The sequence below is a fragment of the Maylandia zebra genome, linkage group LG23 (assembly GCF_041146795.1).
Source record: "Maylandia zebra isolate NMK-2024a linkage group LG23, Mzebra_GT3a, whole genome shotgun sequence".
Classification (NCBI taxonomy): Eukaryota; Metazoa; Chordata; class Actinopteri; order Cichliformes; family Cichlidae; genus Maylandia; species Maylandia zebra.
The window spans coordinates 16,525,356-16,549,000 of record NC_135188.1 but is presented as its reverse complement, the minus strand read 5'-3'; the positions used below and the strand labels follow the sequence as shown (position 1 = coordinate 16,549,000).

Sequence of the window (23,645 nt, the reverse complement as noted above, 5' to 3'; positions counted from 1 at the left end):
ATGGAGACCCGACCTGGCAACTTACAGAACTTAAAGGATGTGTTGCTAATATTTTGGTACCAGATACCACAGGGCATCTTCGGGGGTCAAGTGGAGTCCATGCCTCAACGGGTCATGGCTGTTTTCACAGCAACAGGGGACCAACACATTATCAGGCAGGCGATCATAATGTCACACTTGATTGTATTTTGCCCTTTAATTTGAAGAGTATGTTAATAGGTTCTACAACTGGCAATGAAACTACTCTGTATTGGGAATACTAGCAACCTGAAATTTAGTTTTTAATGCCTCTTCTTTGTCTCAGTGCAGCTTCAGAGGCTTTTCAACTTTTCTAGTCCATAAGGTAATAGCTCTGTAACTTTAATCAAAAGTATGTAGCTAGTGAGTTTGGAGAGATTAGTGAGCTTCCAGATAAAGAATTACAAGAGAAATAGAGGTGCATATGTTGTAAGTCATATTATACACCCAGTTTGACAGTGACTTCTGTAGAGTCCTAATTTCAGTATTTTTATTCAGTCAACAACTGCTGACAATAATTCAATATTAAAAAATTTAATTGCTGCCCAAAATTTTTGCATCCATGAATACATTTGCTCTCTCGTCTTGTATTGCGTCTCCTTTTTAGAATCAGAATCAGAATCAGAAAGGGGTTTATTGCCAAATGTTGAGCAGGTTTACAACATTAGGAAATTGCTGCGGTGCTTCAGTGCAAACATAGTGTCATAAATAGCACTTAAATAGACATGAAAAAATAAAAGTAGGGATAAGAATTAAAAGTGCTACGTAGAAAGATATATACATGAGTGCAGGTGGTGATCAGTGCCAAGCATGGAATGATGCAGTGACACAGCGTAGGGTCATGTGTTAGTGGTGGGAACAGTCATATGGTTATTGTTCATGTGTCCAACAGCAGAGGGGAAGAAACTGTTCTTATGGCGAGAGGCTCTGGTGCGAATGGACCGGAGCCTCCTGCCTGAGGGGAGCAGGTCAAACAGACTGTGTCCAGGGTGAGAAGGGTCAGCTTTTATTGTAGTTGTATACCATCTTTCCCCATGTTATTTTTTAATATTTAATTATGTGAACTTTCATTGCTGTAAAGTTTGATTGGCATGAAATGTTCCTGTTTTCTTGGTTCCACATCTTGTTCAAGTCATCAGCAGCAAATATGTCCTCTTGGGGGTTGGGCAAACGCCAGAGGTCCACAGTGGGCTACCGACTGTTAGGCCCAGTACTGGTATTAACTGTAGGGCACATGTGGGCAGGCTGTGGACTGCCCACACAAAGCAGAAAGAAGCCCATAGTGGGTCTACAGTATGCCCATTCTTTTTTATTTGCTGGAGAGAAACAGCTGTTAACTAACCTACTGTGAATGAGAAGAAGAGGTGCAAGGCCAAGCTTTAATTCTAAGAGCTACTTTAACCTGTTTTTCATCCATCCGTACACCCATCATCTTCCGCTTATCTTGGACCAGGTCAGGGGGCAGCAGCCTAAGCAGAGAATCCCAGACCTCCCTCTCCCCGGGCCACCTCATCCAGCTTATCTGGGGGAACACTATGGCGTTCCCAGGCAAGCCATGAGATATGATCTCTCCAGCTGGCCGAACTTCTCACCCTGTCTCTAAGGGAGAGGCCAGCCACCCTTTGGGGAAAGCTTATTTCCAGCACTTGTATCCCCAATCTAATTTTTTCGGTCACTATCTAAAGCTTCTGACCATAGGTGAAGATAGGGATGTCGATCAACCGTTAACTCGAGAGCTACGCTTTTATGCTAAGGTCTCTCTTCGCCACAACAGACCGATACAGCATCCACATCACTGCAGTCGCAGCACCAATAAGTCTGTCGATCTCCCGCCCCCCTCACTTAACAAGACCCCGAGATACTTAAAATCCTCCACTAATTCGTCCCTGACCCGGAGTGGGCACTTAACCTCACTTAACCTTAACATCCTATACTTCCAAAAGCACTTCAGTCGAATGCCTTCTCCAAATCCACAAAACACATGTTGGGCAAACTCCCATACACCCTTAAGTATATTTGAGAAAGAGCTGGTCCAGTGTTCCACGACTGGGATGAAAAAACACATTGTTCCTCCTGTAAGTTCAACTAACAGACAGACTCTTCTTTTTGGGACCCTGGCAAAGACTTTCCTGGGAAGGCGGAGGAGTGTGATCCCTCTATAGTTGTAGCACACCCTCCAGTCCCCATGCTTGAAGATGGGAACCAAAATTCCAGTCTGCCAATCCAGAGGTATGACCCCTGATCTCCACGCAGCATTATAGAGGCATGTCAACCAAGACAGCCCTACACCATCCAGAGCCTTCAGGAATTCAGGTCGAACACCAAGGAGGCCATGCCTCAGTAACCTTACCCCCAGTGGTGGACGAGTCATTCCCTCATCCCCAGACTGTGCTTCCTATATGGAAGACATGTGAGTTGGTTTAAGGAGGTCCTCAAAATATTCCTTCCACCACCTGATGCTGGGCTTACACTGTGCGATTTTTGGCCCATTTTGAGCCGATTTTTGAGTCGTGCGACCGTTTTGGCGATCGGCCCGATTTTGGCCTTCATCGTGCGTTGTGCATCGTGTAGTATACGTGGGGTAACGAGACGCGATTAACACCTCACGACCAGCTCCCGATCATCAATCGCTTGGTCGGGAGGATTTCAAACCTGTTTGAAATCCTCGCAACCGTCGTGAGGGTGTCACCGCAGTTTGTCACACTGCGCACGCGCAAACACAAATGTCAGCGAAAAAGACGGCGCAGCACGGCAGTGCAGCGTGTGATCTGGACACAAGCGATGGAGGTACAACTTGTAGAACTTTGGAAAGCTCATCCGAGCCTTTTCGATGTGGCCTCACAAAATTATCACGACACAACAACCGTGAAAATAGTTGGATCTACACTGCTGCTCAATCACAGCTGCCTGATCAATGTTTTTCATTAGCAATTTAGCAAAGTTGATGGTGGTGGTGTGCGTGTCTGTGTGAGTGAAAGACAGAGAGAGCGAGCGACAGAATTTCTGTTATAACCTTCATTTTATGGACGCACAGTGTGAGCACTCAGGTCGCATCAGTCGTATAGTGTGAGACCCTGCATCGTGACCTGTGAACTTCTAACCCCTGCGAGTCAATCGTACAGTTTGAGCAGGAGCTGAATCGCACGACTGAAAAAATCGCACAGTGTAAGCCCAGCATGACTCAGTCAAAATCTCCGAACTCCTCCCACACCCAAGTTTTGGCTTCATCCACTGCCTGAGCCGCGTCCCACAGGCTATCCACCAAGTGTTGATCAGTTGACGGGTCAGCACCTCTCACCCAAATGTCCAGAACACATGGCCACAGATCTGATAATACTGATCTAATAAAAGTTTCAAATTTGCCATTTGTTCTACTATGACTGCAGTGATGTTTTTTGACATCTTTACTACTACACAAGCAGGACTACGGATATTTTCATTGGCATATTGAGGTACATGTGTGTTCCCACTTTTGTACTCTATTGAAGCATTTTGTATATGTGAGTATGTATATAAAATGAAATGTATACAATATAAATGGAAAATTCTTTCTTTCCTGCTTTTGAAAGTTTAAATCCTTTTTTTTATCTCAGTGTCTTTACTACAGTTCCCTATCACAACACTACCTTCTGCTCCCTCACTTTCTTATCCTGAGCCCTCTGTCTCTCACTTGAGTCTCTGCTCAGTCGTCATCTCTTGTTGTCCACATGCTTCCCCTATTGAACGTGTGTATGGTCTGTCTATTTCCATTTATTTCTCGATAAATCCAAGCAGCTGGTCATTGAATGGAACACTGCATTCTGCCCTTTTCCAATGTTGCACAGATAACAGTCACACAGCCCACACACAGTTCATCACGTTTATGCACCCATGTGGCCTGATGGAGTGATGCACCCCTAAAACCCAGTGGCCAAAGACATGAGTACTATTGACTGAGTGATTGGGCATGTGTGTACCACATTCACTTTATTGCTTTTTTTCCAGTTGTGAATTTGAAACTCATTAGGTTTAAAACATTTCGGTGCTTTTGAGTATTGCAGTCAACATAAATTTTTTTTGAATCCCTGAAAATCTATACCACGAGTCTTAGTTTGTAGATATTTTGGTTCAGTTATTTGTTTTTAGGTCTCTACTGGGCAAAACAGTAGATGATTTCAGTGTAGCAAATGGTGTGTCAGATGCTGTTCCAGTTCTGGCAGGGGTACTGTTGGTTTTCGAGTGGACATTTTGAATGTGTGTGAGTGTTTGTGTGCATGTGTTTGTCCCTGCTCTTAGAAGAAAGGCATCTTCGAAGACTGATCTTATTGTAGAGCCAATGGTTTTGCAAGGTAGGCTTCTTTTTCAAGTGTTTCCATTACTTCAAATGAGGCAGAAAGAGGGAAAGAATAGTTGCAAGGGAGGGAGCGAGTCAAAAGGGAAGACAAAGAGAGAAAGCGAGAGAGATGTAATCTGTCTCCAATCGATTGGCTGCACCTCTGACCACTCTTGGGATCCCACTATCATTTGTTTCCATCTGTCTGCCTCCTTTCATTTTTTTCTCTTTCTTTTTAATTCCGTTTCTCCTTATTTTCTCTTTTAATTCCCATTCAATTAAGGCTGGGTATATTGGCTGGCCATTGGTTAATTGCTTAGGGGCCCTCCATGGAGCTCACCAGACCTTAACGAGATGATGTGGTTGCCCTCACAGTACTTTTAGCAATGTACGTGTGAGTGAATTTGTGCATGTATGTTGGCATTTTTTAAATGTGTGCATATTTAAAGTGGTGTCCAGCTTGATTATTCCTTTTATAATATATTAAATTAAAGATCTAATTTTATTAGATCTGTGTAAGACACTAGCTTATTCTGTATATGATCTATTTGATGTTAATAAATGTATAAATAAATAAATGTGCAATATGCAAGCCCATCTGCTATAACCCCACATACTTCATATTCTTGAGTTGCCATAAAAGCATTCATGAATACAGCCTTTTACATAGCAGATAAGAAAAATTTTTAACATTCAAAATGTTTAGCATTCATCTGCCAGACAGTTTATTTTATAAGCATATAGCTACCATTTTGAAATGTATAGTTGTAGCAAATGTGTTTAGAAAGAAAATACTCCTGATACCCATTTCATATCTATAGCTAAGCTATAGATATCACACATCTATAGCTAAGCACCTTGTTAACATTAACTTATACACATACTCAGGCACATTGGAGGTGACTTGGCTTTCAAAGATCCATTGACAAGCAAACTACCAACCAGCTGGTCCTTTATGTCAAATTTCAGATTTAAAATCTTCCTATTTTTTTTTCCAGTTAGCTTCCTGTTTGAATTTTAGTTTGAAACTATTGTTGTTCTTTGCGTTCTTGCATCTCTAATTGCTCATGTTAATTAATACGTTAATGAATACCTGGTACTTTTCTGTAGTCTGTGGCCATGTATTTGTATGTGTGAGTGTGTGTTTCTGATAGATGTCACTTCCCCCATGTGTTGTGCCCTTTAAAGATTGATTAATTCACTGAGCACACGCTGTCTAAATCGGGCCTTGGGGCTTTGGCGCCAACTCTATCTGAGTGGTGTGTCTGTTGACCAGACAATTACCAAGCTAGTCCATCACTATCTCTAAGGCCTGTTGCAAGCCCCAGTTTACCCTGGCAAGGCTGATTAATTGTACACACACATTTACACTTTGAAATGCCAGCAAGTACACACTTTCACACACTTTTCTGCATTCATGCATGTTCATATATCTTATTGGACTTGAAGTCAGAATCTTTGCACGGCCGGAGTGTTTGTTGAATTAGCAGATGGAATGATTGCAGATACTGACAAAGATGTGACAATGACTCATAATGTCCTTCTGATATATAATGACCCAGCAGGTGTACTTGTGATTGGTTGTGTTTGCTCATATACAGCGTTTTACTTATTTATTTATTTTTTAAATTGAAGCTAAATGCTTTTTCTTCTTCCGATCTAAGCTTGGCATATATCACAGCTAAGATACGCTTATGTAAAATAAAAGTTTAAAAAAAACATAGACTTGAGACTTGAGATGTTGGAAATACTCGCAGTTTGTTTTCATTTTTTATTGAAAGTGAAATACAAAATTTAAAGAACTATAAAATATTTTACAACACGGTTATCCTGAAACCTTTTCTACTGATTGGTGGGATAGGACTGCGTTTACTTGTGAAAATGGCAGTGCATTGCATTTTAATAAGTCTAGAAATATGTTCCATCATTTTGAAAAGGTTAAAAGTTGGCATTGCAGAATGTGCCTGAGTGGTAACAGAATAAGTGCCCTAAAATATCAACGTATCAGTGACAACAGCAACAGTCCCCTTTGAAAGTCCACAACAACATGCTTTACATATAATCATGTCTTCTTATATAAGTTACTATAAGCAATATAAATGCTAAAGGAAACTAAAATAATGTTTTACAGCCAAACAGAAATCTTTAAAAAAAAAAAACTCATATAAGTTATGTTACTTAGATAGGAGTAAATACTGCAATGTGTCCTTTCCGTTCAACGAACAGTACTGATATTATAACTCTGCACTTTTTATTTTTCCTTTATTATTATTCTTTCACGCTTATTTTGGCCAAAGGCACTATTACACCTCTACTGAAAGTTACAGTAGGTTTCCTATAATTCTCTAACTTGCTCTTTCTGCTACACTCTACATTTAATACCCTCTAGAAAGGCTAGACTTTATGTTCTGTGATTATATAACAGATCTTTTCATTACATAGCCAGAAAAGTATTACATCCTGTTATAATACAATGCAATATAGTATTTTTAAAACTTAGAATGATTATACAGTTTCTTTTGTGTGCGTTATTTTCTAGGTCTTTGTTTTTTCTTATTGTAATCTTTAAAATAGATTTTTAGTTATTTAATAACAGTTCAGAGATTCCATACATGTAAAGATAGATCTGGATATGCAATAAGACTTTAATATTGCAATATTAATTCTAAAATGAGGACCAAATCCTCCCTCTCTCATGGGCACACAGAAACATACTGACAGCACCACACATTCATCTTGCAGTTATTAATGGTATAAAATTGTATTTGATTAAAAAAGCAAAAAACAAAGTCAGAGGTATCTAAAAGTCTTTTTGTCTGCCTTTTAATTTTCTAATATGTACAATTCTTCTTTCTCACTCTGTTTTATCCTGTCTCCCACTCAGAACAAATGCCAAAAGTGTACCAAATTTCCATGGAAATTACATTGCAAAGCCGCAGAGGGAGAGGCGAGTGAAGCAGAGCAACTTAAAATGGCTTTATATAAAGGACTCCGAGGCCCTTTAATTACACTGCTATTGATTGCTATGTGCAGGTTTCCCACATTCATTTGCTGCTTTTTCCTCTCAACTATGCATTTAATACCCAGCAGAGAATTGCACTTAGTTGCTTCTGAATGTAGACAATTTTATAAGATTATACATAATATCTTTTTTTAATTATCTAGTTTATATATTTAAAGTAGTAGAATGTATGGATGTATTTTGTTATTGCATATATGGTTTCTTTCTTATTTCTTGCCTTAAAAATTTATTACATATTTTAATTCTATGTAATGCTAAGTATAAGTTTGTCTAATAAATCTATCCAGTAGTCAGAGTAACACAATGTTACAATGCTACTAAAAGACCATTACCATTACTAGGAGTTTATGTCTTTACCAATACACCATGGCGCTGTAACCAGGGTACATATCTGCCACCTATTCTTACTATGTCTCATTCTGCCATTTAATCAAAGAGGCTGAGATGCAGTAGATGTCCTAGAGTTACGGAAATCAGCATTAGTAAGCCGAAGTGGTGTAAATTATGAGATTGTCAAGCGGGAGACCAAGGATCTTGTCACAGGAGCTTTGGTTGTGTATTTAGTTACATTTCATTTCACTTCCCATTAGGTTTGGTTTAGGGTTAGGGTTTAGATGGCAAAAGCACTTAACAAGGTTTAGGAAAGGATTGCAGTACGTTATCCCCGTCGGCAACTCAGCCATGAGTGATACCAGAGGAGACCCAGAGTGTTCAAATGCAGTTCCAAGGATCCTGAACAAGTGTGGAATTAGTTGGTGTAAAACAATTTCACAAGCACAAACAATCTGATTACAGTTTAGTTTTGAGCAGTATCGGTGGCACTGGTAATCTTTCCCAACTACAGACAGAGCCAGACTAGCCTTGCTGCTAAGGTAATTTAGATTTTGTATTTCGAGTATAGACATGGCAGTGCTACTAACTGTCTCGACTAACTTGAAATGGAATAAAGTCGTATATGCTGTTTTAAAAGGTAATGTTCTACATGTGTTTGAAGTCTTCATGAACCTTTGATCATACAGAAGCTACATTTTGTGGGGAAAGTAAAAGTATGCACAGGTTGAGCACATTGGTTCCTTTAACCTCCTAGGACCTGGCGTCCACATATGTGGACATCACATTTTGGGTTATTTAGACCAAAATACTCAATTTTGATCTACAAGGGCCTGAGATCCACTTACAAGGGCATTATACTGCTACTGTTCTATCAAATTTTTAAAGAATATCCTCATGTGGCTCTCATTTTTCTTAAAAACAAAAATAACGTAAAAAAAAATATATATATATATCTGGTAATTCTTTGTATTTACATTCATCGAGCCCCAATATGCCCAAATATCAAAGAGAAATTAAAAATGCATGTCGTGAAGGAGTTTGGGTCTTAGGAGGTTAATTTCATTTACAAAGGTAAACCTCTGGGAGAAAGCTCTGCCTTGGTTTGAACCCAGGACTCTTTTCCTCTGAGGAAACAGCTCTTACCACTAAAACAACATGCTGCTTTTTATTCTGCCATACTGCTTGTGATAGGGAATTCATACAATCCTCCAGGATAAAATGGTGCTAAATAGCTTAGCTCTGTTGGTGACATCACAGTGTATTTGAGTTTTATATTTGCTGAAATCAGGACACATTCTGTGGGGAAAAGGGCATTTCCATTTCATTTAGCCCTTGGAAGTCAAACATGTACTATTGTCCCTTTAAATATTTTCATCAACTCTCAAAACTTAACTTAGAGTCACCTCTTACCTGTAGAAGCAGCCGTATCTGTAAACCCATTCATCATGAGGGGAATTACTCTATGACAAATCTCTCTCCCTACTCTCTGTGCGTTTGCAGATTGAATACACAAACGGTCCACATGTTCCATCCCTCCTCTTTAGCCATAGTCATTTGTGCCAATGTCAAAAGTGATAAATGGGTTATGTGGCGCCTATGAGAGAAAGCAGTGAATTTTTATAATGTATTAAACAGGAGCGAGAGGGCAAGCAGACAGGCAGGGAGGGAGGGATGGAGGACAGGAGTGAAACTGGAAAAGTGGGCTGTCATGCTGTAGTGCTGTAGGCAGGGGACCTCTGTCACACACAGTTTGAGCCCCAGCTCGCATCTTTGCTGGCACTTCTTCTGTATTTCCCTCAGATATCCAGCCATCAGCCCCCCAAGAGCTCACAGCCATCCAGCAAGGCAGCTGAGCTGGCAGACACAATATCTAGTGACTGCTCTGTCAAATGCATCATATGGCCATCTGTGTGTGCTTTTAAGTGTGGTCTTTTTGCCTTTCTTACAAGAGCCAGTTGCACTTTAAGACTATCACATGAAAGTCTTCGAAGGTCATGTTATGTTTCACATTTTTATGTATTGTTGCTGTTTGTTGATAGAGCTGTAAATACAAAAACATCATAATCATAAAAATAATAATCTCCAATCTAGCATAAACTGAAATTGGAACTTTGAGCTGACAATTTATTATTATTAAATTTTTAGTCTGTGCAAAATCCCATTTAGTTTTCTATTATTACTTTAATATGTGACTTTCCTTACATACTCCCCTATTAACACTCTCTCACTGTCCCATATATGATGAAAATGCCTAAAAGGAAGTCACAAGACCCCAATAAGGTACTTTTTTAAGCGGCTCTATGCAATATTGTTTATATCTGCCTTTCATTACCTTTACTTTCCAACTGGTTGAGATTGATGCAAGTGCATGCACACACATTCCCTAGTCATCTACCCTCACATCATGATTTCGTGTAAAACCGCTACCCTGCCTTAACATGAAGTCTTAACCCTCAAACAGCCCTGCAAGACGTGTTAGCAACTAGAGACAAGCAAATGTTCTCACTTTCCACACATCGTGTCTCTCTCTCAAAGAATCCAACACCAATGTGTCCTTGTAAAGATACACATAGAAGTAAACACAAATGAACCCAGACACACCAGAGTGCACAAAAACACAAATGGACTCTATTGTAATTACTTTAATGCCACTCTAACCAACCGCTCTATGAGAGGGTTTGACAGAGCAGTCCAGATGAACAGTAGTAGTTTAATGCATTCTGATCTCCAGTTTCCTGAAGATTGTGTGTTTCCTTCCCTTCTGACAACCATCAAGAGTTTAACCCTTGGAAAACAACTTAACAATTTTAGGACACCTGTAAAGTGGAGTGATGAAGTACTTAAAGGTTCAAGTGATATTTCACTTTGACCGCACTCTGAGAGTGCAGTTTGTCCAATCAGATGAATTATTTGGAACTGCCAATGCACAAAAGGATAATTTCAACAATTGTGACTAAAGTCTAAAAACTATTGGTGGGACACTGGTGAAGAACGAGGATGACTATCTGAATGTATACGATGTGGAGCAAAAACAAAAAAAATCTAGGAGAGGAGAAGAAAAAAGAGAAAACATTGTCAAGGAATGTAATTAATACATCAGTTCCTCCACAAGGTGTTAGATGTGTAATTGCTAAAAAGAAATATGAACCTAAAGGTAGATAAAATGTCATAAAATCTAACTGCTGATTGGTAGGTGGTTTGTTTCATTGTGTTCACTCTGAATTTGAAGGCTGTTTTTAACCTAAGCAATAGCTATAGGATATACTAACCACAACGTTCATTTGATTTAATTTATTTTACGTCAGTCTACTTTGTTTTTGGTTTTTAGCTTGAAAATGTAATTAAAGTCAATTCAGTTCAGTTCAAATCAGTTCGGTCCAAGGAGCTTTCTTTCCAAGCCTTTTAGACTACCACGGCCTGAATGACTGAGAACCTGCACAGTCAATTCTATTCTATTTAATTTATATAGTTCCAAATCACAAATCAGTCACCTCAATATGACTGCAAGGTTACTGTTTATATTCCAAGTTTAAAAAAAAAACAAAAAACACAATAATACAGAGAAACCCCAACAATCATGCAACCTCTTATGAGCACTTGGCGACAGTGGGCAGGAAAACTTACCATTTAACAGGAAGAAACCTACAGAGATTAATAATAACGAACTCCAGAGTGGTAATATCCCCCATGGCACATTTGATTTAGAACAGAGCATTCAAACCAGGTTCTGTCTATGTAAATATATTTTCTTTTTGCTGAGTGAAAACTTATGAATGAAAATCTCCCAGTATCGTCACACTATGAATCAATAATAATTCAGAATTACTCATCTTACAATTTGTCTTTTTCTTTCTTTTTCCTAGAGCGCAAGAAGATAACCCTGACAATTGGAAACCAGTTTTCGTACAAGAAAATTTACAACGTTGTGGGATATCTGAAGGGAAAGAGGAACCCAGGTTTGTACAAAGCCACTGCAGATTTGCCTTAAAGTTAAAACACAATCTCAGCATTTTTCTGTCTCTATCTTTGCTTTTAGCTACATTTGTATTCTTTCCTGTTTCGTTAACAGAAAAGGTAATGATTTCTTGATGATGCTTGTATTACTTAGCTCTGCTGCAACATAATGCACTTAGTCCCCAAATATGGCTTTCATTCCTCAACTCAATCTGTCTGTGCTTGGCTTTAAACAAGCAGTAGAAATCATAAAAAAAAGATTAAAGGAGAAATTTGGAAACATCTGTATTCTCTTACTGGCAGAAAATTCCATGATAATATCAACACCACTTTCATAGCCATCATAAATGAGGCTACAAACAGTGCATGTTAGTTCAGTTTGCCACTAATCCTGTAAATGGGGAAGCAGTTTCTGCTTCCCACCATCAATGCTATCCACATCTGTGTCTCAGCAGAAGAGCAAATTATAGAAACTAAGCACATTCTGTGCTACAGAAATATTCTCACTGGTGGTTAAATGAGACAACCACAATGACTTCTCTTAAAGTGCTCTTGAGCAACTGAACCACTGGGTATTTAGACAAGACTAGCACTTTGTGACATAACATGAACCACTGGCTTCTGATACATAAGATAATAATAATCATTTATATTACCTTTCCATGTGAAATTAACCGTTTTGATGACTAAAATAACCAGATGACATCACCTTTAATGCAAACACAATTAAACTCAAATTGAATTATATGGCTGCCATAACAAATATTTTATATTAGTGAGGAAAATATTCTTTTTTTAAATTCTTTAATAAACTGTGGCATTGCCTATTATTTTCCTTGCATACAGCACTTCTATCCACATGTAGTGAGCACAGGGATCACAATAATGCATGACTTTCTCACTTAGAAGTGTTGTTTTAGAACTATTAGAATCTATTAGATTCTAATAGTTCTAGGTATTTACATTACTTTTAATTAGTTTTGATTATAACATTATTTCAGATCCATCTAAATTTAGGTTACATTTCACCTGAAAAGTGATTCTTATAAACACATATTAAGGTTCAGAAGATGCAGGTGCACGTTTTTTATGGATACATTAGATCAAAACACAATAATAGAAGCTTTAACTTGATTTGATCACACTTTCATTTTCATCCCATGAATCCAAAGGTGGTTAAGCTCTGATAAGTAGACATTAACCACCTTAATGTTGACTAAAGTAGACATTAACTGCCTTTTGCTCTCTTAATGTCAACCATCGTGTTTCTTAAATGTCTGCCATTTGCATCTATTTATTTCAAAAAGTTGCCCATTGATGTTGGCAAAGACTTTTGAAAATGGACCATTGGAGACGTATCTTTTTTTTCTGTTTCCATTTACAAGGCTTTGTTAACTCTGCCCATTTCAAACATGCTGTATGCTGTGGTCTTTTAATATTTAAATGTCAACCCTGGCTCTTTCTTCTTAGCTAAAACTACCCCTATCCTTTTTTAAATTGTCTCTTTATCTTGCCCTTGCCTCATCCACACAGCCTTCCTCCAATGTCACGCTACTGTACCTGTCCTGCCCACTCAGTAGTGGAAAATTATCTTGCTGATTTACAGTGTAATATTAAGCAGGCATAATGGCCCACTAAAGCAGATAATATGGGTCACAAATCTCTGGAAGGAGTGATGCTATAACTGGTTGTGGGGGTTTCATCATATGTCTGTTCCACACTTAACTCTAAACAGACTGAATATTCATGCATGATGGCAATGGGTAATTCTGAATGACTCTTTGCTGTTTTTCTTAAATAATGCTGTACGCAGCTACAGCTAGCAGCATAACAAATCTGCCAAACAGGCACACTGTAACATCAAAGCAGCCCTGTAGTTTGAGCCAGTGTGGTTCAACACAAGTGTTACATGAATACTCCAGGGACATAACTGTTTATATTCTAATAATAGCTCAGTGAAATGAATTCATAGATTTAGATTTGTATATAATTATAGTATAAAGCTGGTTCAAACTGTTTCGAACGCAACAAAAATGTAGAAAGTCTATCAACTGCTCACTAATAGCACATTTTATGATTATTCTTCCATTATTTTATTTGGTTGCCTTCCTGGACAATGTTGGGAGAATCAGTTTCAGGCATTGTCCAAAGTTGCCCTTTCTTATATGCAGCCCCAAGCAAACATGTTGGAAATGGCGACTTCAAAATGTGCTGTGCTTCAAATATTCAGTTTGACACCTTTTTACATATAGGTGCAGACAACATGGATTTTGTACTAGGCACTTGAGTGGTTAAAGACTGCATCAGACATCTGCATTCACATGCATTCAACTAGCTAAGGCTGGGAAGCTTGGTTAAAAAGCTGCATCCATACACTATATGGCTACATCACAGAGTCCAGTGCCTTAGTGCCTACAGTGTGCTAAGTAACATAGCAAAAATAAGCATTTAAATAAAGCACTAGAACTGGAGCAGGGATTACCTGCATGGACTGTTACAACAGTACATATGTCTTTGCAGCAATCCATATTACTTGTCAGAAAATAACATTAAAACATTTTCCAAAAAGCACCAACATCAGACACATGGTTAAGAGGAGCCTTATCGGCATCACCTGCCACTTAAATCAGTCGTGTCTGTGATTTTTTTTTTTGTCCATCATGCACATAAAAAGGTTTATTTCTGCTGTAAAGTTTGGGTTTACGTAGGAGTCTTATAACATTGCACTCACTTTGTGAAGACGTTCTTATTCTAAAGAACTGCAGCTTTTTTGTTTGCTTATTTGTTTGTTGTGTGACAAAAGTGTCACACATTTGTACTAATTAGTGTCTCATCCAGTTACTATGAAGCCGGGCTTTGAACAGCTATCATGACTTTATACTTTTTACTGTTAATCTAAAGGCAAAATATGACCAAATAATCAGAATCAGAATCAGAATACTTTATTGATCCCTGGGGGAAATTATTTTTTGTATAAATAAATATAATTTAATATAATTCTTTTTGTATAAATAAAACATAAAGTCCAAATTGCCATGGTGTGAATGGTGTGAATGTGCGAGTGAATGTGAGTGCGAATGGTTGTCTGTCCCTGTGTGTTGGCCCTGCGACAGACTGGCGACCTGTCCAGGGTGTACCCCGCCTCTCGCCCTATGACAGCTGGGATAGGCTCCAGCGCCCCCCGCGACCCTGAAAAGAATAAGCGAATGGATGGATGGATAAAACGTAAAGTATAGTCATAGAAATATTAGCTTATGCCCACAATCCTCAGTTAAAAGCCCGAAGCTATACAATTCCAACACAATCCTGAAATAAATAAATAAAACTCATGCATATGAAATATGAGATAAAGAACTTGAGTGGCCACCTAATCTCAAGATACCTACATTGCTAAATTGCTAATGTAGAAAACTCCATCCATCCATTCTCTTCCACTTATCGTTGTCAGGGTCGCGGGGGGCTGTAGCCTATCTCAGCTATCAAAGGGTGAGAGGTAGGGTACACCCTGGACAGGTCGAGAGTCTGTCACAGGTCTAATACATATAGACAAACAACCATTCTCGCTCACATTCACACCTAGGGGCAATTTGGAATTACCAAATGACCTAACCCCACTAACTGCATGTTTTTGGACTGTGGGTAGAAGCCAGAGTACCCAGAGAAAACCTACGCAAACACAGGGAGAACATGCAAAGGCCCACACAGAAAGGCCCTGGCCAGGTGATGGAATCAAACTCTGGACCTTCCTGCTGTGAGGCAACAGTCCTAATCACTCTGCCACCATGTCGCCAATGTAGAAAAATTCCTCGCAAATTTCAAAACTGTAGCAAATGTTAGAGGACTTCTACCAAGAATCAATTGCACCAAAAAACAAAATAAAACATGGTTGGTAGCTCATGTATTTATGCAAGTGAAAACATTCCTCCATTGACTTACTGCACTAAACTACAGTTAGTTTCAGCTGAACCAATAATAATTTGTCCTAGCCTAAGGGCATCACGTCTATGTTATTTTATGTTATTTTCAGTCTGTGTTTATTAATTAGGGTTTCTTATGAAAAATTAATTTAGCTTTTGATATATTAATCTCCTCCTCCCTCTATACATACCCATGAACAAAGTAAATTACACTTTCACGTATGAGTGATTTAAAGTACTTTACGCTAATCGCTGTTCATAAGATTCACCCAGGAAGCTCCACATAATGTAATAATATGTTGTCATGGGCTAAGCTAGCAGGCTTCTCTAAGCACCTCTTTTCTCAGACAGAGTCATCAGTGCTCTGTGTTGCAGTTGTGAGGTTTGCTCTGTTCTTCTTGTTGCCTGCAGGAGTTCTGCTTTGTGCATCCATACTCATCTCTCTGTCTTTGTAGAAAATGCAAAGCATACAAAGAAGCCTGAAGCATTCATGTGTGAATGCAAGTGACTTTCTTACCTCGGTAAACCACAGGAAGACACTGTGTGAATGCCTTTATGCTACTATTATTAAGTCACATCATTTGTACATATTCATTTTAAAACCCCTTTCTCGGTTTAGCTATATAATGTGCTGTGTATCTGATTTCTTGAAATAATCCCTGCTGTCTATAATTTAACACAAAAAGATGGAGAGACATATTTGGGCCTTTTACCAACAAGTATCTGCACATTAGCATAAGAAATGTCACCCTTCAGTCAAATTTCTTCCTATACAAAATCCTTAAAAGCCATGTTTCTCAGTTCAGCAGTTTAGTTCTTATAGTAATTAAGGACAGTTTGGTGATTTGAATTTGATGTGCCTGTTGTGGTTCCATGGGTCATGCAAACTTATGTAACTCTTCCCCTTTATTCTAGAGATTCTGAGTTCTGTTTCAACCTTCTGAGTCATCTTAAGGCTGGCAAAACAAAATTACCCCTATTAGGCACCAATACCCGAGTAGCTGCAGCTACCTGCATGAGCTTCAGCAATGGATGTGTGGAACATGGTCCACTGGGGACTCAGTGCAGGTAGTGTCCCCACTCTCCCTGAGTCTGGTGATGGGCAAGGGGCTGTATCTCCCTGGTTCACTGCCTATACATTGAGGTTTTTCCCAGTGGATGAGAGGCTTGGTAACCCTTGCCTTCGGATCAGGGGAACAGGTCCTGACCGTAATATGTGCCTATGTGACGAATGACAGCCATTTTGAGTCAATAGGTGAGGTGCCGGAGAGGGCTCCAATAGGCAGTCTATTTTAAATACAACCAACTCTAAATGGATAGCCACTGAAGGAAAAAAGGTCAAAAAGGATGATGGGATTTAAATATTACCCAGATGGAGACCTGTTTAAAGTACAGTGTGTGTGTGTGTGTGTGTGTGTGTGTGTGTGTGTGTGTGTGTGTGTGTGTGTGTGAGAGTGAGTGAGTGAGTGAGTGAGTGAGTGAGTGAGAGAGAGTTTGTTTATGAGCAGATGATCAGTGATACAACATGTGTTCAACATTAGGTCCATCAAACAGCGAGTGACCTTGTACTGTGAATTGTGGGAGGATAAATAAACCTGTTACAGTAGGTGCACTCATCTGTGTGCATTTGTGCACCTATGGACATATTCTTTTAGCATGATTGAAACATTGTCTCTAATAGTACAAAGCACAAAACACATAGAAGCCCCCCAGCTGGCCTGTGGCTCTGAACCCAGGACCTGTTTGCTGTAAGGCAAAAGAGCTAACCACCAGACCATTGTGCACCCCATCGTGCAAAGTGTGGTTGTCATATATTTGTATATCATCCTTTACCTTATTTATTTTGAGTTTGTGTAGCATCCCTCATTTTTCACCATAAATTTTTGAGTATCTACCTATACAGAGATGAAAAAAAATAAAGATTTCTCTGTTTTTAATTTACTTATTTGTTTGTTTGTTTTATTTATTTATTTATCTTCAGATCGCTATGTGCTGGTTGGTAGTCGTCATGACAGCGACCATGGAGGCGGGACTTCAGCTATTATGAATCAACTGATTGCAGCACTGACAGAGCAAACCAAACGCGGATGGGTACCAGACCGTACCACTGTGTTTTGCTCATGGGGAGGCTCAGCCCTGGGAAACATTGGATCTTATGAGTGGGGAAAGGTCAGCAAACACAAGAGCCTCTGCTTTATTAAATGTCAGAGGGTCAAGGGTAGAAATGTCTGAAAATAGAAGTACTGGCAACATATATGAACACCAATCACTAGAAATATGACGACACTTCTTGTCAAAGGAGTGTGAGGGGTTGGGTCTTAATTATGATGGTGTGATGAGTGTAATGACAACAATTATATGATTATTATAGTAGATTGAAATCATAATAGCTGGTGTGTGGTGTACATTTATGTGTTCCTTACAGGATAACAGTGTTGTTCTGCAGAGCAGTGCAGTGGCCTATGTCAGCCTGAACTCTCCAGTTAGAGGGACGGAAGCTCTCAGAGCTACAGCTTCACCAACTCTTCTGCAGCTCACCTCAGATATACAGAGGGTAACTATTACTATGATTCCATGTACTGCTACTGTCACTCCAACATGATGTCCTGCTATAGTGTCCAGTGTTCTCACAACATACACCATATAAATTATAAGGGATCCCTCAATATTAGTAGTAGCAGCACTGTGATTCACCTAAAATATGGCAATGAATAATCGCCTCATTTCAGTGAAAGGATATAAAGCACTGGCATTTTCTTTTCTTTTTTTTCAAAATTACAGCTGCTGCCACAGCTGCGATTTTGCCAGGTTAATGTTGAAATTTGTGTGAAAAGGTCTGCTAAAAACCACCAACTGCTAAGCACCATATTAGAGATTACCCTTGCGGTTTCAAGGGCGGTTCTGTTACTTTAAAACTATGTTGTTTTGCAAGCTCTAACCCTAAGAGGGTAAAGTATAGTAAATAAGACTTAATCTTGTTTTCTATTTGAGTTCCTAGAGGCACAGTTCCCACTAAGTTGTATGTTATCAGCTTAATACTTCATGACTTTTCCCTGTTTTATAAAGGAATGACTTAAAAAATATTTTAAGCTTCAGACATCCAGATTACCCACGATCAGTTCATCTTAAAGCTCCAATCATGCATGATTAAAAGCCGTTTTCATATTCTTTATTTTTGTAACTGTTGTTGAAAGAACTTTCTATCTATTTCAACCCTTAAAAAAGTGCTCATAGAAGGTCTTCTCTGGATAACACACTGCTTTCATCAATGCTTTTCTGCATCAGTATCAGTTTTAATACCCATATTAAATAGTCTGTCTGTATTTGTATAGCGCTTTACTAGTCCCTAAGGACCCCAAAGCGCTTTACACATCCAGTCATCCACCCATTCACTCACTGGTGATGGCAAGCTATATTGTAGCCACAGCCACCCTGGGGTGCACTGACAGAGTCAAGGCTGCCGGACACTAGCACCACCGGGCCCTCTGACCAACAGGCAACAGGTGATGTGTCTTGCCCAAGGACATAATGATCGAGACTGCCCAAGCTGGGGCTCGAACCGGCAACCTTCCGATTACAAGGCGAACTCCCAACTCTTGAGCCACGTTCGCCCCGTTATCCCCTCATCAAAGCATGTGCCAGATTTCGATGTCTCATTATGGAGAAATGAGCAGATGTAAATGCCTAAACTTTAACAAGGACCAAATATTCATGGCTGTGGAGTTGGAGCCTCTCCCAGATCGCAGAACTATCACTGATTTTCTAGTTTACAGACAAACCAAACCAGTGACAGGATGTTAGTGGTTGTGTTAGAGCTTTAAACTCACAACTTAAAGGACCTAAAGGATCCGTTGCATCTTAATGCTACTTTTGGAGATCTTTTGGTGCTTTTTTGAAACTATGTAAAGAAACAACAGCAGGCTTGTTGTAACTAATTAGAACATCTCACTATATGACCACATTTCAGTTTACTTTGCTTCTTCATTTCTATTATTTCTTTGTTTCTCTGTAATTACCCGTCACTAATCAGGATGTTAATATTTTCAATTCTGCTTTGATGTTTTTTGAGGTAAGTTTTCCTCAGAAAATTGGCTTCAGGAACAACTGCTAGCAGACTCTTAGGCAGACACACTGATTTCAGCAAGCTCGGTATTAAGAATAAAGATGGCCAGATGTTGACATGAAATACTGCCACCTTGTTTTGAAGGCCATTCTTAATGGAGTAATTTTATGCTCATTCTACACATCCATTATGATAATTCTCCCTTACGTTTAGTATAATAGAAGGATAAAAACGTTATGTGATCCTCCTCTGCCTTGCAGAAATTAGTTAAGGATATGCCTCACAAGTGTCCTCGGTTTCTTTGAAACAAGACGTCAGGGGTTTAAAGCCTGGTTGGAAAATGCTTCCGGCTAGACCCTAATGCCAAATCAGCTACATTGAACTATGAGTGAGAGACAGGTAACTGAAGCCATAACAGCTTTAGTAAAATAGATGGTGTAAAAATGTTACATAACCAAGGTCCCTCTCTTTCTTCCTGAAATTAGTTGGAAGAGATGCCTTGCAGGTGCAGATTAAGCGAGACATCTCTCAAAGGCTTTGGGCAACTGCTACAACTGCTTGTGTTACACCCCTGAAAACAGGGGGAAAAGAATCACGAGAGTGATTATGACTTGCGTCTCTCATGCAGTAGTTTATTGCAGTAAATGCAGTAAATGAACAGAAACGTTTCACATTCTGTACTGCTAAATGTCACATGGTGGAAGAAAAACACTAACTAATAAACCGAAATACTAAAGTGCTGACTATACATATACTTGAGCAGGTTTCCTGGAAAAATGGCTGACAATCGTTTTTAGCTCCTGCCGTTATCTTAATGGCCATTACACAGTACAAAACTGAGGCTCAAAACCGCCACGTATATGTGCACAAAACTGTAATATAATGCTTCTAAGGCTTACAAAACAATGAAGGATTACCTCTTAAATATCTTAACAGTGTACACATTGGAAATATATCAACTTTTAAACACTTTTACCTGAAAACGGGGAAAAGAATCACGAGAGTGATTATGATTTGCGTCTCTCTCATGCAGTAGTTTATTGCAGTGAGGAGAATGCGCAAAAGCCCCCTGGTGGAGAACAGAGACACTACTAATCGATCCCAGAAAAGGCTTACTAGCAGATCAGCGATGTATAGATTGTAGTTCCCTTAAGTAACATGAAAGCCATTAATATAACATGAAAAATAATAAACTCTTAGCAATTTTCTTACCATATTTACATTATTTTCATCCTTTTATCAACAGATATCAATTAGTATTAACTGAACAGTTTTATATGCAGTAGTCCTTCAACCTGTCACACTTGTACAAGAATTCAGCTGATTATTAACCTGTTCATTTATTGGAGCTGATAATTCTTTAATTAATGATGTTTTTTTTAACAAGCAAACCACCACTACAAGGTCTTTATCAGTTTATTATAAATGGTAAACAACTGAATGCTTATATATCAAGAGTAATACAGTGGTGTAGTAGACACAACGCCCATCCCATTATAAAAACAAAACACATAATTTTATGACTTTGTGCTTCCTGTATTTATTGTTTCTATAAATGCTGCACTCTCCCTGGAACTTTTCACCTTTTCCTGTCTGAATTATAAAATGTATCCCTCCTACAGTGATTAAAATATTTGCCATTTCCTGAACCACTTAGCAAAAGTAGCGATATCACACTGTGAAATATACCTCACTGCATGTAAAGCTGAGTTACTGACAAATTTTATTTAAAGTTTCAAAGAAGAAAGTAATTTTTCTCTAGAAATATGAGAAAAATGTTTCCCATCAGTGTTATGTAGATCTATGGATCAATATTACTGCTGCAGATCTTTAGGGCTGACCTCAGTTGAAATACTTTATATTCTGTTTACTCTACAGGAATACCTTTTTAAAATCATATGGTTGTAGTGTCTCTAAAAACAGCTTTTAAAGACCTCCAAAAAAATAGGGCTACAACTTTATTAAAAGAAAAAAAGTTTATTAATATAAAATAAAAAGATCACAGGTAAATTAAAAGTTTTAAGCACTGTGTGGCACTGATAAATGTCAATCTCTCCAGCGCTGTTTATAAACCAATAACAGAAAAAAAAAGGTGCTGTATCAGCAAAGCAGCTTGTTAAATCTATTATATTTGGCCAAACCAAAGTCTTTTTCACTTTTTCTTGCTAATCTGAAAATGCAGGTGAAGCCTGCACCTATTCAGCTGGCCTTTTCTATTAAGCCAGACATGGCAGCAGCTGGCATCCCCTCTCAATCATCAGGGGTTTTCTTTGCTAATGTGTTAAAGGAGTTATTAAAAGTTTCTTCACACTACTCTCTAACTCTGCTATATCCTATGATGGCCAAGGTAGTCTGAAAATGAAAGCTTATTTGTTAATATGATAAATCACAGAGGGCTCACTTATTTACCAATACTCGCTCTGTTTCTGCACCATGAACTGAGCAATGGAACAGCTTTCCGTTACTTCCCTGTTAGCGTTTAAACACATTTACATGTAAATCTATATTAGCCATCTAGCTTAATAATTTCTGGAATAGAAGAACCCTTGAATGTACTTCTTACCTTACTTACTCACTAGCAACTTATGGGCTTTAAATACGTTATCTACCCCTGCTGGTACTCCACCTTCTGCATGCGGTATTGCAACTGCATGTGTCCATTTCAAGCTTTAGAGAGGAAAAGTGTGAAATAGACACAGTAGACTGGTGTGTGTGAGTGTGTGTTTTACAAACCATGATATTGAGTAATGTACTGAACTTCACTGACATACACTTAAATAAAACCATGTCATAATTAGGGATGGGTATCGTTTAGGTTTTATCCGATACCGGTGCCAAACCGGCCTAAACGGTGCTTAAACCGGTGCTTAAAGAATGGAGAACACAAAATTGGTCCAAAAACCTCTCATGTTCAGCTGTTTTTTTGTAAAAGGATAACAATGTTAGCCTTTTCTGCAGCTATAGGGCATATATGGTATCACTCTTGGCTGGAAGCAGTGCTTAAACAATGGAAAAAACACAAACTTTGTCCAAAAACCTCTCATGTTTAACTGTTTTCAACTTTTTCTTTGGTCATTTTAGCCTTTTTGGCCAGGGTGAAGGGAGTATCTGCCATCAAACAAGAAGACAGCCGCATGTAGCTATGATGATGTTTGCTAGTTCACCTTACATGCATTAATGTAATAACGTGGTTAGCCTACTCAACGTAAATTATACATGAACAACATTAAGCTACTCACGCAGAGAAGAACGGCTGCTGCTGCCATCATCATCCGTCATCATTTCTGCTACACTGGCAGGGCTAGGGGCCAGGACTCTGTTCTTCGGGTTTTTGGGGGATGTTGCTAACTCCGGCCCGATAACAGGCAACCCACCCGCAGTAGATGTGCTCGGTGTGAGGTCTCACAGCAAGCTATCAAATACGGCGCATTTCTCGGCTTTTAAAAAAACCGCTATGCGTCGCCAGGTGTTTCATCAGATTTGAGGTGTTACCTCCTTTGACAGTTTCACAGTATCAGCTTAAAGCACTTGTTGCAGGCTGCTGAGTTTGCATATTTTGCTGTGAAGTACAGCCAGAGTTTTGACCACTTCGCCTTGGGCATTTTTAATCTGTAGCTCTGCTCTAAAAGAACGTACGTACCTGGCCCCGCCTACTATCCTCGGAAACGTAAAATGATTGGCTAGAATCTAAAGTGTATCACAGCTCAGGGAAAAAAAGCACCGAAATAAAGCACCAAAATGTGCGCTGCTTTTCGGTCTGGTTATTACCGTTTATGTCAGAACCGATACCGGTACCCATCCCTAGTCATAATACTATGAATGTTGAACTTCAAATGAAGTACCGTAAACATAATAAATGCACATCTTACCAATAGTTTGCGTGAGCATGGAGTGCAGTTAAAACAGTGTCACTTTAGCATGTTTACATTTACTGTTATAGTCCTTTGTTTCACTCTTTTCATGTAATCACTGACTGATTCCATTATGCTGACAGTTTGAACATATTTTACTTTTTGGTCACAATGA

The 23,645-nt window shown here is 38.9% G+C and overlaps 1 protein-coding gene across 1 annotated transcript in view; it reads left to right on the top strand.

The window, feature by feature from the left end:
* The window catches only part of naaladl2 (N-acetylated alpha-linked acidic dipeptidase like 2), a 471,898-nt gene that overhangs the window by 287,102 nt on the left and 161,151 nt on the right, over positions 1-23,645 (top strand). The window contains exons 11-13 of the mRNA XM_076880772.1: positions 11,549-11,641; positions 17,538-17,725; positions 17,982-18,110. Coding sequence (XP_076736887.1) covers positions 11,549-11,641; positions 17,538-17,725; positions 17,982-18,110 — 410 coding nt within the window. The remainder of the gene's footprint in view (positions 1-11,548; positions 11,642-17,537; positions 17,726-17,981; positions 18,111-23,645) is intronic.